Source organism: Sebastes umbrosus, chromosome 11 (genome assembly GCF_015220745.1).
Source record: "Sebastes umbrosus isolate fSebUmb1 chromosome 11, fSebUmb1.pri, whole genome shotgun sequence".
Lineage (NCBI taxonomy): Eukaryota > Metazoa > Chordata > Actinopteri > Perciformes > Sebastidae > Sebastes > Sebastes umbrosus.
This window is the reverse complement of record NC_051279.1, coordinates 27,262,698-27,280,373: the sequence shown is the minus strand read 5'-3', so window position 1 is coordinate 27,280,373 and position 17,676 is coordinate 27,262,698. Positions and strand designations below refer to the sequence as shown.

At 41.2% G+C, this 17,676-nt stretch overlaps 1 protein-coding gene across 2 annotated transcripts in view; it reads left to right on the top strand.

The window, feature by feature from the left end:
* ldlrad4b (low density lipoprotein receptor class A domain containing 4b) overlaps positions 1-17,676 on the top strand; it is a 220,495-nt gene that overhangs the window by 107,390 nt on the left and 95,429 nt on the right. Inside the window, exons 1-2 of one of the 2 annotated variants that reach the window (XM_037783660.1) lie at positions 1,641-1,811; positions 4,579-4,719. Coding sequence is in view for 1 of the 2 variants with exons in the window: in XM_037783658.1 (XP_037639586.1) it covers positions 4,579-4,719 (141 nt within the window). In the remaining variant the exon portion in view is untranslated. Of the gene's footprint in view, positions 1-1,640; positions 1,812-4,578; positions 4,720-17,676 lie in introns of those variants that run through there. The other variant, XM_037783658.1, reaches the window with a different exon arrangement.

Here is a 17,676-nt window from a genome sequence, read left to right as displayed (position 1 = left end):
TGTCAGTGTGTCAGTGTGCTGACTTGACTATGACTTGCCCCAAACTGCATGTGATTATCATAAAGTGGGCATGTCTGTAAAGGGGAGACTCGTGGGTACCCATAGAACCCATTTCAAGTCATCTTGAGGTCAGAGGTCAAGGGTTCCCTTTGAAAATGGCCATGCCAGTTTTTCCTCGCCAAAATATAGCGTAGGTTTGGAGCGTTATTGAGCCTCTTTCGCGATAAGCTAGTATGACATGATTGGTACCAATGGATTCCTTAGGTTTTTTCTAGTTTCATATGATGCCAGTATCTTCACTGTAGCTTTGAAAGTAATTGGAAGTTGTGTTATTGCGTTAAAGAAATTTGAGTTAACGCGTTATTATTGCGTTAATTTTGACAGCCCTAGATATTACTTCTTCTTCTTTTTGACTAACCGGTCCTTTGAGTCCTTGCACACAGGAATACAATCAGTGCCGTAAAAGCTAATGAAATAATTTCATTTTAAATGTATTTGCATAAAGCAGCAATGTCACCATTTCATTAAAGGCTGAGGGTGACAGCAACAGCCAGACAACAGACATGACACATCACAAAAAGAGCCACATTAGCATTCAAGTTACAGTACAGTTCAAGTACAGTTTCCCTTTTATCAACAGACAAGGACACCCGTCTTTTGTTGCACCTTGTCTTGCTTCCAAAGCTACCGAACCACCTGGGGAAAACTGCATAGCTAATGCCAGTTCACAGACTAGATAGCCAAGGTGTAATTTCCACTGAGGGTGGAAGGCAAGGGGGACATGTCCCCTCGTTTTTGCAGTTTCACTTTGATTTACTCCCTAAAATCTCCCTCAACAGTATCCTCTAACTGTCCAGCTGCCGTAACAGAGAAAAGAGAAACTCTGAGTTGATAAAAATGTTAATATGCTCATCTGAGTCGCCTTCAATTATTGCCTGCACTCACAGCAATAAGCTTAACGAGCCGCAGAGGGCTTGATGGACTTTTTGCCCTGGGTTTAACCTGAATGGAAGACTGCAGGCACTACCCGGGGCTGGAAACCCTTTCTGTATTCAAGAAACTGCATAGATTTTGCCCCAAAACTGCATGTGATTATCATAAAGTGGGTACATGTCTGTAAAGGGGAGACTCGTGGGTACCCATAGAACCCATTTACATTTACATATCTTGAGGTCAGAGGTCAAAGGACCCCTTTGAAAATGGCCGTGCTAGTTTTTCCTCGCCAAAATTTTGCGTTATTTAGCGACCTTACCAACAGCATGACATGGTTGGTACCAATGGATTCCTTAGGTTTTCTAGTTACCTCCTTCAAGGCCAAGGGCCAAGGGCCTTGAAGGAGGTTATGTTTTCACCGGCGTTGGTTTGTCTGCCTATCTGTCTATCTGTCTGTCTGTCTGTCTGTCTATCTATCTGTCTGTTTGCAAGATTACACCAAAAGTTTGCGATGGATTTTAATGACATTTTTTGGAGGGGTTGGGGTGTAGCACAATGAACAATCCATTAGATTTCGGTAGCGATCCGGATTCAGGATTTTTTTAAGAGTCAAATCAGCCTGAGCATTAAGACCACAGGGTATAACACATGGGCAGTGTAACTGATGATGCGTTGATGACGCATGACCCCGCCTTCTTCCTTCAGACAGCAGAGAGATACGTATGTGCGGCGAGACATCGAGGTGGGACGGGAGCTGCTGGCCGTCCGCGGTGAGAAAGAAAAAAGCGGTAGATGACGGGATGAGAGACAATGTAGTGTCTGACCTTGTTTCTGTGTGAACTCGACACATTAACTCTGCTTTGTGTTGGAGCTTACAGGTAAAAAATACAAAAAATCATATCACATGACCTTGCACATTCTGAGGCGCAGATAAAGGCCCGGTATTTGAGCGTTTTGATGTCTGTACGGTTGATCAGTGCTATTAACTACTGCAGTGAGTATGTGGGCGTACCTTTGTAAACATGTGTTTTTATCCAAATGAACAGGTCTGCGCTCTGCGAGTGCCATTCTAGTTTCATATGATATCAGTATATAGTATAAACTGAGCCCTCTATGACCTCTGAAAGACAGAATAGCGGCCGGGCCCGCTGGCGGAATCGCAGTTCTTGTAGAATCGCAATACATATCGAAACGGCACCCAAGTTGGTGATAGTATTAAATTGAGAGATATGTGTATCGTCCCAGCCCTACCATAAACCCAAACAAACTTAGTTTCTTCTTATGCTCTATTTTTAGAATGGGTTTGTTTCCGGCCTTGGGACCTTTGTTGCATGTCATACACCTCTCTCTCTCCCCCATTTCTACACTGTCATCTGTCAAATAAAGGCAGAAATGCCAAAATAACTGTGCGTGTGAGGTTTTTGTCACTCAAGTTCCATTTATTTTCTCATCTGTGCAGAGACTCCGTCTCTTTCTGGCGTCGTGGTGGGCTCAGTGGGAGTGTAGCTCTCAGAGAAAGGCTGCACCAAACCACACACATCAAACCAACGCGGCCTTGCTTTCCGCCGCATCAAACACTTTGTTGTTGCTATTTTCACTTATTATGATTAAAGTTCTGCATGATTATTTATTCCCTCCAGAATATATATGTTTTTCACTTTCACATTTATAGGTTTGAAGTATTTTTTTTTTTTTTTTTCACTTGATAGTGCTAATCAGGCCTATTAATATTTGGGGGGGAAAGAAACGTTTTGGTAATAACTGTGACAGAAGCACATTATGGTTCGGGGCTGAGGCACATCAAAGGCCCGTTTGAAAAGCTGTTTATTTATTTGTTGTTTTGAATGAGAAACCACTTTTTGTCTGACCTTGTTTCTGTGTGAACTCAACACATTAACTCTGCTTTGTGTTGGAGCTTACAGGTAAAAAATACAAAAAATCATTATCACATGACCTTCCACATTCTGAGGCGCAGATAACGGCCCAGTATTTGAGCATTTTGATGTCTGTACAGTTGATCAGTGCTATTAACTACTGCAGTGAGTATGTGGGCGGACCTTTGTAAACGTGTTTTTATCAAAATGGTTATTTTTTAATTTTTTATTGGATCCATTATTGTTTGTTTGTTTTTTAAGGGTGCAACTTTTTCAACACTATTCGACGTCCTCCAGTGTTTCAGCTACAGAAAAAGGAGCAGATGAATCAATTGTATCGTTCCCTTAAAAGCAATAAAGACTTACAGACCTTGAATAAACAAAAGCTTTTGTTCTCTTAGGAGGCAAGTGGAAAATCAGGTACAGCATGTTTTCTTCAACACAGATGTTCAGACTATAGGGCTGTGTATTGGCAAGAATCTGGTGATACGATACGTATCACGATACAGGGGTAACGATTCAATATATTGCGATATATTGCGATACTGTAAGCAAGGCGATATATTGCGATTTTTTTCAAATCTAATTTTAGGAAAACTGGTATAAAGACACACCATATGTATAAAATCTGAGTGAAAAATGGCTACTATGGGGACTAATATCATCACACATGAATACAGTTGGACTCATTGGATCCACAAGAGACTCAGTTTTCCAGTGATACACAATGTATGTAATTCTAAGACTGTTTAGGGACCCCAGTATGCAGAAATATTCAAATACAAATGGCTCATCAGCCATAATTCTCACTGTAACAGTTAAGGCACTAAAATTTACTACTGACATATTGTCAATAAGAAATAAATAACCAACTCTGACCTGTAGGTAAATCCTGAACTGAACTGCAGCTTGTGCTCATTTATACAGGGCAGGTTCAGCAGACCGACTGAAATACACACCTGAAGGCACATTGTAGCAGGGCTCAAAACACTTTTACCATATTCGGTATTGTTTACAAATGAGTATGGTCGCATACGCAGCGATAAACACTCTCATTAGTTACTTTTGCACGGTGGGAATCTGCAGTGGGAGGCTGTCTGAAAAAGCTGTGGCCGTTCAGTCTTTTTTTGTTTCGTCACATTCAGGTGATGCCGTCGTAAATTAAGTGTTTGCAGCGTATCCACAGATATACCGGACTTCAGTTTAACAATGTTGGCATATAGTTTGAAGACAAATCGTTGTCCATTGAGCTTGATTAACTCGGCTAAAAGACTACTAACAACTGGTGCGCTGCCAAAACTTTCCGGGTAAAAACTCCTTTTTTGTTCTAATTTCTGTTCCATGTGTGTTAGTAGTACTGTCCTCGGCAAAATTTAGCATAACTTCAGAGCGTTATTTAGCCTCCTTCACGACAAGCTAGTATGACATGGTTGGTACCAATAGATTTAGATTTTCTAGTTCCATATGATGCCAGTATCTTCAATCTAGCTTTAAATCTGAGCCCGCTACAACCTGCGAAAGACATTATAGCGGCTGGGTCAGCCGGCGGGCTGTCAGATTTTTAAGAGGTAAATTAAATCGAATTGAAAATGTATCCAGTATCGCAAAACATAATATCGCGATACTCATGTGTATCGATATTTTCTTACACCCTTATTTCAGACTGTGAACGCGGCTCTATTCAGAAACCTAAATGTTTGAAACAGTTGTGCTAAGAAGTGTTTCTTCTCTCTCTATTTGTCCCGCCACCCTCCCTTCCCCGGCTCTACAGAGTGCAAGTTCCACTGCACCAATGGGAATTGTTTGCGTCTGGGCTCGCTGATCTGCAACCAGCTGAATAACTGTGGGGACAACAGCGATGAGGAGAACTGCCCCGTGGTCACCCAGCACCCTCCACCGGGCATCTTCAACTGTGAGTGCTGCAGGGTGCTCTATACCTCTCTGTACCTCACACCGTCACACAGCACCGACAGATAACATGCTCATCCTCCTCTCTCTACCTCGCTTGTCCCTCTCTGCTGTTTCTCCCTGGGGTCTCTTTGTCGATCCCCAGTGAGCATGTGATGTGGATGCTGAGGGGCAACCTCAGACGTGGTACTGCAAACCAACTCCCCACGGAGCACAAGGAGTTTTTCTAGGAAACTTTTATGGCATTTAGATTCAAAAACGTGGTGAACTCCCATACACCTAATTGACTAAAGAAGCTACGTGTTGATCATCAGGCATTAAACAAACAACACAATAACCATTACCTTTACAACAGAGCCGCAGGCTACAGAGCCACAAAAGGAGTCGAATCACAGGAACACCTGAGACGTTCGATAAAAATCTATGATGAGGAAGAGGCAGTACAAAATAATTAAAATTAATAAGGAACATTAAAAAGAAAGGTGTTCAGTCAAGTCGTCAATAGGTTTCATTACCCTGTGCACACATGTCTGCCGAGACAGTCCTCCCCAGAAAAAGAACGGCGGCAGTCGTCACAAAACAGATCAAATATAACAATTTACACTGACTTAGAGAGACCCACATGTGGCGCGTATCCTGCTGCGCTGGGTGGAGGAAATTAATGAATTAAATCATTAACATTTTCGTCTTGTATACTCCTCATGAAGCCTACTACTACTACTACTACTACTACTACCACTACAAATTACTTTTGTCCATTCAATTTCTAATTAGAGTTGTTCTGATACCAGTATCAGAAATGCGTCCGATACTGCCCAAAATTCTAGATCGGGTATCGGCGAGTACGCCAGTCTACAGTTTGCACCGATCATAACGTACTATCCCAGAAAAAATCAACTTGTTTAACCGGATATACATTTTTCTTCACTGCTCCAAAACAATATAGCCTTCACTGTGCTGTCGCCCTCGATGTATCATGGCTGCCACTGGCAACTACTGTTTTTAGAGCAGCGAAGAAGAACTCACTGCAGGTTTAGTTTGTCCCATTAGGATAGCAAACAACAACAGTGCGGTGCTAGTGGAGAGTGTAACAGTAACGGTAGAGCGAGGAAAATGTCAATATTTCACAGTGGAAAATCTAACAAGTATAACGACGATATGTACAGTATGTAAGACTTCCGTTTCCAGGGATGGCACTAATATTGCCAAAATTAGATAGGAGACAGGTAAGAGAAGACAGAATTATTTATTCCTAGCTTCATTAATTGATGTTTTTTGTAACTGACATACTGAATGATTGCATTCATTCTTTGTATGTATTTGTTCATGTTTCATAAAGGGTTTAACCTGAGCCGTGCCATAAAACAAAGATTAAACTAATCGGTGCACGAGAAGAGAAACATAAGTGAGGGAAAACAAGCTGACGAGTAAAGTCAAGAGGAAAAAACACAGAAGGCTCTTCTCATTTTTCATCTTCGTCTCATCTGATTGTTCCAATACACAGATGTTTTCACAACGACAGTGAGAGTGGTGTGAAAATGGTTGGCAAATTCTTCATTTCACGTACGTTTCATAACAACGGATTGTATATCCGCCGTCCTCCTCGGTATTCTGGTTTACCTTTTTGTGAATGATGAATACAGACTGCCGTCGCCTGCTGGTGTGGAGAGTTATTTCATCTCACGCAGGCGCAGAACGTACGTGCTAACTGGCCGTCTGCTGTCGTCTTTGCGGTGCGTTCAGGTGCAACTTGTCGGCCAAGAGGCGACCCAACAGTCGACCTTCATTGCCTCTAGTTCTTTGATGTTGACTTGGTGTGTCTGGGCCTTCGGTTGATATACTCTTTTGCGGCATGTAAACTCAAAGCCAACTTGTGCACCTTGTATTCATCCCTTGTCTAGGCTGTAGAAATAATCTTGCAATAATTTATCACTCACTGTACACCCATCTTATCAAAATTCAAGAAATCTGTGAGTGATGTCATTGAATGTTAAAGTGCTGGTAAGATCCTCATACAGTAGTTAGAGGTGTACACCACACACCATAAAGTGCCATAGGGTAGGACTCCTATAGAAGGATTCATATCCATCTAACACATCTTCCTCAAAAGTTTTTTTCCACCTTACCATTTCCACGCATTTTTTTTTGTTTGAATCTCTTTGCTTCTTTCATAAGCACCCCCGCCCCTCCACCAACCACCTCCTTCTACCTCCCGTTGAGCAGCACTGTCCGGGGAACGAGATGAGAGTGTTCCCTCGACTCGTCACGATCAATGGAAACAGAGAGAGAGAGAGAGACAGACAGAGAGAGAGGGGGAAAGAGAATGAGAGAGAGAGAGAGAGAGAGAGAGAGAGAGAGAGAGAGGGTGAAGGACACCAATGGGCTCCGATGGCTGTCTGCCAGGCCACTTTGATGTGCTGCAGCGTTCTCTTTCAACAACTTTTAGGAGGAGAGGGAAAACTTTTTACAGCAGCACTTTCATCCTTGGCTCTGTGTGTGTGTGTGTGTGTGTGTGTCGGGTTCCTTACCTTCCCCTCCATCTCTCCCTCCCTCCTCACCTCAAATACGTTTCACCTCTCAAACCCGCCAACCTTGTTGTTTTGTAAATTCATCTCACTTTTCTCTGCCTGCCCTTCTTTCCCTCCACACGGCACTATAAGAACCTCTTTTTTTATTATTTTGGGAGGGACAGGTGGAGGTGGGGGGGTCGGGGGGGGTACTCATTTCCAATGGATAGAATCCTGAGCTGGGTACTTAAAATATTTAGCTGTCTAGAGCGAATGTTAATGTAAGTGTCTGCAGCCGGCGTTATGGGAAAGCTGTACAATGATTGTAATTTTCTGAGCCGGTGCACATTTTTTCTGGTGATGCCTGAGAGACGGCGAGGGAGGTAGGGGAAAAAGAGAGGGATGGGGAGGAAAGAGAGGGATGGGGAGGAAAGGGAGAGTGAGGAAAACAAAAGAGAGAGGTAGATTGTCAAAAAAGAAGTGGCCGGGGACTGAAAACGAGTGCAGACAGACTAAGAGGGAGGAGAGGAGAGGAGAGGAGAGGAGAGAAGAGGAGAGGAGAGGAAAGGGGGGAAGCTGGGAGTGAGACAGAGGGCAAGACAGAGATATGGAGGTGGAGAGAGGGAGAGAGAGAGAGAGAGAGAGAGAGAGAGAGGAGGAGGAGAAAGAGAGGAAGAGGGAAGGGAGAGGGACATAGAAAATGTTTCTGTGGTAATGGAGTTTGCCATCTTGTTGTAGCCGCTGGCTGTTGCCGTGGCAGTGGCAGACAGATGGATCATGAATACTGTCTAGACACACTGCAGCCTGACACACTGCACCCCCCCTCCACCACACACACACACACACACACACACACACACACACACCTCCTCTCTAGGGCCCTGGAACTGGCTTCCCTCAATGCAACACAGTCGTTATTAATGTTATTAATTACACCTGTAAAGAGTGGTGAAATGTCTGCTGTGAAAAAAAAATGACAAAATCCCCAAAATGTTGAATCCAAAGCACGATTAGTCAGCGTCATGTTTGACCATTAAAGCTTGTTTTAAAGAGAGACTATTTCACTTTTGAAAGAAGAAATTAGACTGTCAATCGATAACAATATTTAATCGCGATTAATCGCAAATTAATTATATTAAAAAAATGTCTTTCTGCTCTTTGGCCTCTCAGTTCATTGTAAATTAGAGAAACCCTGTATCCTGAAGCTCCATCACTGCAATCACACCAGTCCTGCAAGCTCCATGCTAACATCCCAGCACGCACCAGTCCAAACCTATGAAACCATAGTACCATAGTTTTTTTCTTTTTCAAATGCAGTTTTATGATTATTTCACATACACAACATCAATATGTTGAAAACTTTTAGCCACCAAACCCTCGACCTGCAGACTGCAAAAACATCTTCTGGTGATCATGTCTGTCCAGATCAAATTGATCACCATAAGCGGATGATTATTATAACAGAACTTTAGTTGTTGTGCATCGTTTCTCATGCAGATTACCATCTAACTGTCATTTGTGTATTTACCTCCAAGGAGGTTATGTTTTCACCGGTGTTGTTTTGTTTGTCTGTCTGTCTGTCTGTCTGTCTGTCTGTCTGTCTGTCTGTCTGTCTGTTAGCAGGATTACTCCAAACGTTCTTGATGGATTTGAATGAAAGGCATGGGGTGTGGCACAATGAACAATTCATTACATTTTGGTGGCGATCCGGATCATGATCCGGATTCAGGAATGTTTTTAAGGATTCCGATCAGCCTGAGCATTAAGACCACAGGGTATAACACATGCACAGTGTGACTGATGACGTGTTGATGACGCATGACCCCGCCTTCTTCCTTCTGAGAGCATAGAGATACGTGTGTGGATGTGTGACGAGACTTCGAGGTGCGGGAGCAGCTGCTAGCCGTCCGCACTGAGAAAGAAAAAGGCGGTAGATGATGGGGTGAGAGACGACGTAGTGTAACGTTATGGAGACATAACAAGGCTGCTGAATGAGAGAGGTATCCGCCGATATGTTACACGGAAACACACCGTGTTAATAACAAGCCGACCACCTCACGGTACCGCCAGCTGTGAGCTGTGATCTGTTTTTAAAGTCAGGCACCTTGGCGGAGGTCTGCGCTCTCCGAGTGCCATTATTACATGAATACAAAGCAATAAAACGGACAGCTTCACTATTTCGCTGCCAACTCTCCTGCCTTTTCACTCACTGAGGTTGAGGTGTTGCCGTTTTTACGGCTCTGCAGGGCGAGCGTGCATGCAGAACGGCACCCCTTTTACCGGGGCTCCTCGTCCTCTCAGCCGGTAACGGCATGAAGGGAGACAGGCGCCGGTCTGCATGTGTTGTGCCGCAGAGCCAGTTGAGGTATCGGCAGAGCTTCACTTTGGGGTCGTTACGTGACCAGGTATCATCAATCCACCTGACGAGGGCGGCTTCAACCACAGGTGCTTTCAGAGAAAATTACTTTCTTTTTCCTGTCATGATATCAATCTGCACGCAGCATCAGGTATCCAGCCAGAGAGCAGACGTTCCACAAGTGAAGTATTGAGAGAGTAAAGTAAAAAACAAAACAAAAATTCAACTAATGTTAGTCTAAAGTAGTTTTAAAATGTTTTTCCATATGTTGCCATGTATGAAAAGACCCAAAATGAACACTAACTGATTACTATAAGAGAATTATTTAAACAGCATTTGTATAGGAATGATTATTTCCCAAGCTATTTGATCCAGACATGCGGTTGATCACTGTAACTGTAGCTCCCTGCATCTGTCCAGCTTTATTACTGCACAGTCTTACCCAAAAGTCTGTCAGGTGGTGAAGCACCATAGCAGTACAATATGGTTCACTCTCCAAATAGCAGGGAAGACCCATGTTGAGGTCTCAGTGACCTTTGAAAGAGTAGTGTCTCTAAAGCACCGTTTAGCCCACGTAAAACATTTGAGGAAGAATGTGTGTTTTCAGAGGGTGTGCCATTATAGATCAAGGGGCGACGGCTGCATGCTGCCATTTCACTTTAGCCAGGCTTGTCTCGGCTTTCTTACCTTGTTAGGCTCCGCTGAAGTGTGAGGAGGGGACAGGGAAGGAGACCAGAGGATGGTTTGGATCGATGTACAACTCTAGCTTAGCCATTGATTCCAGTCCAGTGTGAACGACACTTCAATAGCATCTAGCGAGCCTCCGGGCCCGCTGATTGATTCTGTTTGTGTTGGAGATTCCTAACTCTGTGAAGGCTTATTATTGACTGCTTCATTCCAGACTGTCTGAGTGCCTTAGACAGGGCTGTTGTTGTGTAGCCTACCGCTGATAGCCTCAACACTTTTTTTTTCTTATGATGCAATACAGTTGTTTTTTCTCACCATTCCTGAGGAGGAATCTGAGGTCAGTGCTGTGTTGTGCAGTAAAGCACCTAACTCAGTCGTAGGAGGGGAGCTTGTCCTGCTTCTGGGTTTAAGCTGACTCTGTCTTGTCTTGTGATTTTTGCTTTTTTTAGTTAAACTGTATATGAATTCAGTCCGTCAGCGCTTATTTATGCTGTGATCAGTGATTTTCATATCAGTTTTACAACGATTGAAAAGCATTTTAACTGCAACAGATAAAGTTACAAGTAACACACTCGTGCTTTTCATCTCTACAGTCTTGGTTGGTCTGGTATGACCAGTAGCTTATGGTGGCTGATGTTTACACCTCTGCATATAATTTAAATATATTTTATTACTTCTCATTATTACATACTACATTTCTGTTTACACCTCTGTGTACATATATTACTTCTCGACATGCATATACATACTACATCCTGTTTACATTCAGTTTTCATCTGAAATACTGTTTTCCACAAAATGACACATTTACAGTTACATTACTATTTTTATATTTACTTATTTTTATATTTAGGCCCTATATTTTAACTGCACTATTTTATACCTTATACGTTATTATCATTTTGCTTTTACATTTACCTGTGTGGTTTCCCCTTTATAGATATTATAGAGACATATTTTATGAACATTGTTGAAGAAATAAAGAACCTTGAACCTAATGTTAGCAAACGTTCTATAGCCTACTGTAGATATTGTGGTGTATGCTGTGATATGTCCAAGTGTGACACTTCACCCTAAATTGCTCTAAAAGGCTGCGCCATCAATGTGTGAATGAGTATTTAGGTTAGATCCTTGATCCTTGATCAGTGTATGAATGTGTGTATGAATGTGTGTGTGAATGTGTGAATGCTGATATGTAGTGTAAAGCACTTTGAGTGGTCGGGAGACTAGAAAAACACTTTATAAGTGCAAGTCCATTTACCATTTATGACTTCATACTTGTTGCCACACACACGGGTGCTGTAACTCTGGAGCGCACACCGACACTCGCTAACACACAACCTACGCACTGAGTTATTCCTTAACAGAGTTCGCTACTTGTTTAACACATTTTAGTTTTCAAAAACATCTTAAAAATACATAATTCCTTGATGCTTTGGCCCGGCGGGTAGTCAACTTAGGCCCAGCGGGCCCCTGGGCTTGCTATACACTGCCGGAAACCTTGAACTCAATGTTGACTTTTGGTTTCACACGGGACACTGACACCGGCCTCCTCGGTAAAGTCCTGTGTATGACCCATCCACTCAACCACCCACCCTCCCTACTTTCATTAAAACATATTTCTGTTGAACCTGGGGATTCATGTGTCCACCATGAAAAAGGATCCTAATTGTCTTTCCATTGGCGTTGTTTTTTCCTTTGTGCTGGCACCTACAACATAATCGCAACGTAATCGCCACCACATTAAGAGGTTGTGGTCATTTCACATATTTCAGTGAGATCAGGCTGGGCATTCTCCTGTTGCTTTAATAAAATAATTAATTTTAAAGCTAAAGGTTTCAAAGTTGGACACTGTTCTAAAGAGAATAAAAGAGAACAACCAAACAGGTAGACACTAAAATGCTCAGCGTATGGCATTATGTCCTCTCCGCCATTCCTTTGGCGTGATAGCTTCACGCAAATATTCTGCTAAACCTGGGGCTGAGTAGTATTGAGAATTATAGCATATATTACAAGAGCAAGGTAGCTTTACAGGCTTACACACCTTTCAGTAAGTACAAAACTCCCAAATGACCTCTGCTCACTCCATGGAACCACAGTTACCTCACCAGTAAAGTGCTGCTCCCTCTCTAAAGCCCTGGTCACCGTTTCTTGTATATTCATTGAGCAGCGAGGAAGTTTGGAGTGATTTCTATCACGATAGGAAAAGGACGAGGTCTATAGACCGTGTTTCTAACTTTCTACTGGGAGGCCAGGGTTGGTCTCTTGGATGTTAATGATCATAACTGTGATTTAGTGCTGTCTAAAGATTATCTGTATTCTGAAGTCCAAATCAACCTTTGATGAAAAAGAGCCATGATCAGTGTGGAGCTATTTCACAAAAATCCCAGTTTGAGTCATTTAAATTAGTTTTATTCTTTTATCATCATTGAAGTGCTTCTTATTGTCTGGCTTTGTGATATCACCACCAGATAAGATTGGTTTGTTTTATGTTTTTCGAGAGCTGGCGTGATGTTATCCTCTGTACAGCTGACATGTCCAGACACCCATGTTAATTTGATGTTTCAACCTCGAGTGGGTTCAGCCGTATGCAGTGATTGAAGCTGAAACTATTTATCAGCTCCCGTTATTAGATCCAGCCCAGTGGTCGTTCCTGTCCCAGCGCTGGCTACGAAGATCACACAACCATGTTATCTCGCTTTCTGCTCTTACGCCGGCCTTTAAAAGCATCCGAGAAACATTCTTCATCCGTCTTCTACGCTTTTTCTTCACCCGGGGCTCTCCAACTGTCTCTGTCTCTATTTCCTCCCTGCTTTTCATCACTTAGCCTAATCTCATGGTTGAACAAGCCTCCGGTCAGCTGTCTTCTCTTCCTCTTTCCTCCTCTTTTTTTCCCCTCATGTATTTCTTATTCTCTCGGCCCCGCTGACTCCTCATCTCCTTTTTCACTCAGTTTTGACCCTAAAGCCCATGTTGGGTGACTTGCTGCGTAATTATGGTGTCAACATGGTTGGAGTCTCACTCTGTGCAGCTGTTGTCATTACCACGACTTGATCTCCTCTGTGACTCAGAGGTCAATTAGGCAGCAAATGAATGGAGCTGCAGGATGCTGCTAATTGAATGGTTGGGTTTAGGCATCGATGGTGGAGGAGATGGATTTGGAGCTGGTCATCGCTGCGGTTAGACGGTAGTGAGGTAGTGACCTCCAGATCACAGGCATCCCTGGGAGATATTTCTCTGTGCGTATTTGAATGTCCACCTATATGTGTAATTTAGGTGATTTTCAATCACTAATAGGAATTCGATTTCAGTTGAATGTGGTGTTTTTAAAGGGTTAGTTCGGCTTCATCAAAATCACACAATAACACAAACGGATTGAGGAAGCGGTAGACCAGGAACTCCCTTGTTCTGCGTGGTAAAATTGCTGTTTTTAATGTCTCTGTGCAACCCTGAAGCATTATGCTTTCGGGTTATTCGTACCTCCGTCCGGTCCATTCACGTGAACGCGATATCTCAGGAACAACTGGAAGGGAATCGTATTACGTCTGGCACAAACATCCACTTGGACTCAATGATGAACTGATTAGATTTTTGTGGTCAAAGGTCACTGTGATCTCACCAAACACGTTTTTAGACATAAGTCAAAGAATTATTATGCTAATTATGACAATTTCACACAATTGTCGAACAGGATAAAATGATAAAGTGATGACATTTTGGACAGACGTGCATGTAAACTGCAAATGGACTGGTTGGAGGCGTATAACCGCGAGGCGGTAATTGTAGGTGTCAATGGAGTCCGTTGGCTTTGAAAAGAGCATAGATGGATATTATAACAGCTCCGGTTCCCCGTCGGAAAGGGCTGTCTGGCGGCAAGGTAAAGTGGTGAAAATATTCTAAATATAGCGTACACTTAAACCGATATTGATTTTCCACAGCAGTATACGTTGCTTTGCTCCCGTGCTGGTGCTCCTGCTCTGTTTCTCCAAACTCCATCTACTGTAGGTACCTCATACAACCCCACTTAAAAAAATGTAAATAAGATAATTAATGAAATATGATGAGATAGAACTTTATTCATCCCAAGGGAAACTGTCATGCAACAGTTGCAATACAAAGTAGGAAAGAGTGTAAATATATAAATATAAAATATCACTAAGGTGCAAATCCAATATATATATAATGCCAAAAAATATGAACAGGTTAATGGTAAGGATCATAGATATGCATAAGAAGTGGCATACCCTATAGCTATGTACAATATCAAATCTGACGTACAGGTAATTGTATATGGTTAATTGGGAATACTCATGATTATGTCTATGATGTTGCACATTATGTCCCATTATGTCCCGTAAATCAGAGTTACAGTCAACAGTAATCCAGAGAGAAATAGAAAGAAATTATGTCCATCAATATTACTAAAATTGAAATAACAGTTGTGTTACTGCAGAAAATGTAACATTATTCTTCATACCTTAGATGTGATTTTTCACACAACTCCCTTTACGTAGTTTCCCCGTCTCATTTATTAGTTTGAGCTGCTGCCACATGCAGTGATTGATGCATTATATTTAGATATTCCTTGAACATTTTTATACTCATATGCCAACAGAACAAATCACATTATGTTTTAGCTCTAAATAAACAAAGAGAAAATTCTCCTGCTCCTGGACTAAAATGACAAGACACTGAAATAAGCCAACCCAGAAGCATACAGCCAAATGTACATTTTGAACACATAAAAAAAATGTTTTAATAGATTGGCAGCTCTTTTCATTATAATTGTGTTGTTTGTATCAACATCCATTGGCGACGTTGTATTGTATACAGACATGCCAATAAAGAGAGAGAGAGAGCTCATTAGGATTCAGATGAGTGAAGTTGTCCAGTTGTTGTCTTCAGGCTCTCTGTTTAGCAGCCTGGTTTCCGTGTGGTTAAAGGATTTTACTCCGAGCAGACACAACATGAGAAACACTAGGTAAAGCACTGGATAAAGACGTTCACCAGGACCTCCCTCTCCCTTTCACTTCCCTTTCTCATTCTTTCTCTCTGTAGTTGCTGCTTTCATCTGCGTTTTTGCTGTCTTTCAGTCTCTTTCTTTGTCTCTCACCCTCTCTTCCTAAACCCAGCGGTAGTCTTTGAAGCCTGTTTAATGTTTTTTTTTTGTTTTTTTCTGGCAGTACTCAGGTCAGAGATGAGTGGTGGCTGGCTGTAAGTCTGCCGGGCCAATTAAAGCTGACAGCAGCTGCGGATGCTTAAGACCGCGGCTGCCGTCGCCCTCGTCACACCGCTGCTTAATAGCGACAACTTGAACTCGTATCCTTCCATATGGTCAACTCCAAAGGCGACCCGCCTGTTGAGTCAGAGAGGGGCGATCGGGCAGAGTTGGCTGAAGTGATTGTTGAATACTTTTTTGGATATTCATGAGGGCTTAATAATCAAGATGTTGTTTGGTTGATTTTATTTCGTGAGAGACTGGTCAGTGTTTGAGGATGTTGGAGTGGATTGAGTGCTCTCCAAAATGATGCACATGTCCAAACAGCCAACTGAGAAAAAAATAGGTTGCTTGAATGTCATTCATTGTTGAGGTTATTGGAGGGTTTTGAGAGCGTTTCAAAAGCTTGAAGTGCTGTCGATTTTTTCTCAATGGACGACCATGTGTTCTCCAAACTCAAGATAAAACACAGAAAACCACAAAGTAGGATATTTTTGTTGAATAGAACAGCATTAAACGGGCACCACTGAGTTTACACGTGGAGATTAGTTTACTTGTCTATTACACAGCCTGTGAAAAGAAGTTGTAGTTTTGTTGCCTAAACCTAAAGAAGTTGTAGTTTTATTGTCTAAACCTAAAGAAGTTGTAGTTTTATTGTCTAAACCTAAAGGAATTGTAGTTTTGTTGCCTAAACCTAAAGAAGTTGTAGTTTTGTTGTCTACACCTAAAGAAGTTGTATTTTTTTTGTCTAAACCTAAAGAAGTTGTAGTTTTGTTGCCTTTACCTAAAGAAGTTGAAGTTTTGATGTCCATACCTAAAGAAGTTGTATTTTTTTTGTCTAAACCTAAAGAAGTTGTAGTTTTATTGTCTAAACCTAAAGGAATTGTAGTTTTGTTGCCTAAACCTAAAGAAGTTGTAGTTTTGTTGTCTACACCTAAAGAAGTTGTATTTTTTTTGTCTAAACCTAAAGAAGTTGTAGTTTTGTTGCCTTTACCTAAAGAAGTTGAAGTTTTGATGTCCATACCTAAAGAAGTTGTATTTTTTTTGTCTAAACCTAAAGGAATTGTAGTTTTGTTGCCTAAACCTAAAGAAGTTGTAGTTTTGTTGTCTACACCTAAAGAAGTTACTGTTTTGTTGCCTAAAACTAAAGAAGTTGAAGTTATATCACTTAAACCTAAAGAAATTGTAGTTTTTTGTCTACACCTAAAGAAGTTGTAGTTTTGTTGTCTACACCTAAAGAAGTTACTGTTTTGTTGCCTAAAACTAAAGAAGTTGAAGTTATATCACTTAAACCTAAAGAAATTGTAGTTTTGTTGTCTACACCTAAAGAAGTTGTATTTTTGTTGTTTACACCTAAAGAAGTTGTAGTTTTGTTGCCTAAAACTAAAGAAGTTGTAGTTTTTTTGCCTAAACCTAAAGAAGTTGTAGTTTTATTGCCTAAACCTAAAGAAATTGTAGTTTTGTTGTCTACACCTAAAGAAGTTGTAGTTTTGTTGTTTACACCTAAAGAAGTTGTAGTTTTGTTGCCTAAAACTAAAGAAGTTGTAGTTTTTTTGCCTAAACCTAAAGAAGTTGTAGTTTTATTGCCTAAACCTAAAGAAATTGTAGTTTTGTTGTCTACACCTAAAGAAGTTGTAGTTTTGTTGCCTAAAACTAAAGAAGTTGTAGTTTTGGTGCCTTTACCTAAAGAAATTTAATTTTTTTTGTCTACACCTAAAGAAGTTGTAGTTTTGTTGTCTAAACCTAAAGGAGTTACTGTTTTGTTGCCTAAAACTAAAGAAGTTGTAGTTTTGTTGCCTTTACCTAAAGAAATTTTTTTTTTTTGTCTACACCTAAAGAAGTTGTAGTTTTGTTGTCTACACCTAAAGAAGTTACTGTTTTGTTGCCTAAAACTAAAGAAGTTGAAGTTATATCACTTAAACCTAAAGAAATTGTAGTTTTGTTGTCTGCACCTAAAGAAGTTGTAGTTTTGTTGTTTACACCTAAAGAAGTTGTAGTTTTGTTGCCTAAAACTAAAGAAGTTGTAGTTTTTTTTGCCTAAACCTAAAGAAGTTGTAGTTTTATTGCCTAAACCTAAAGAAATTGTAGTTTTGTTGTCTACACCTAAAGAAGTTGTAGTTTTGTTGCCTAAAACTAAAGAAGTTGTAGTTTTTTTGCCTAAACCTAAAGAAGTTGTAGTTTTGTTGTCTACAC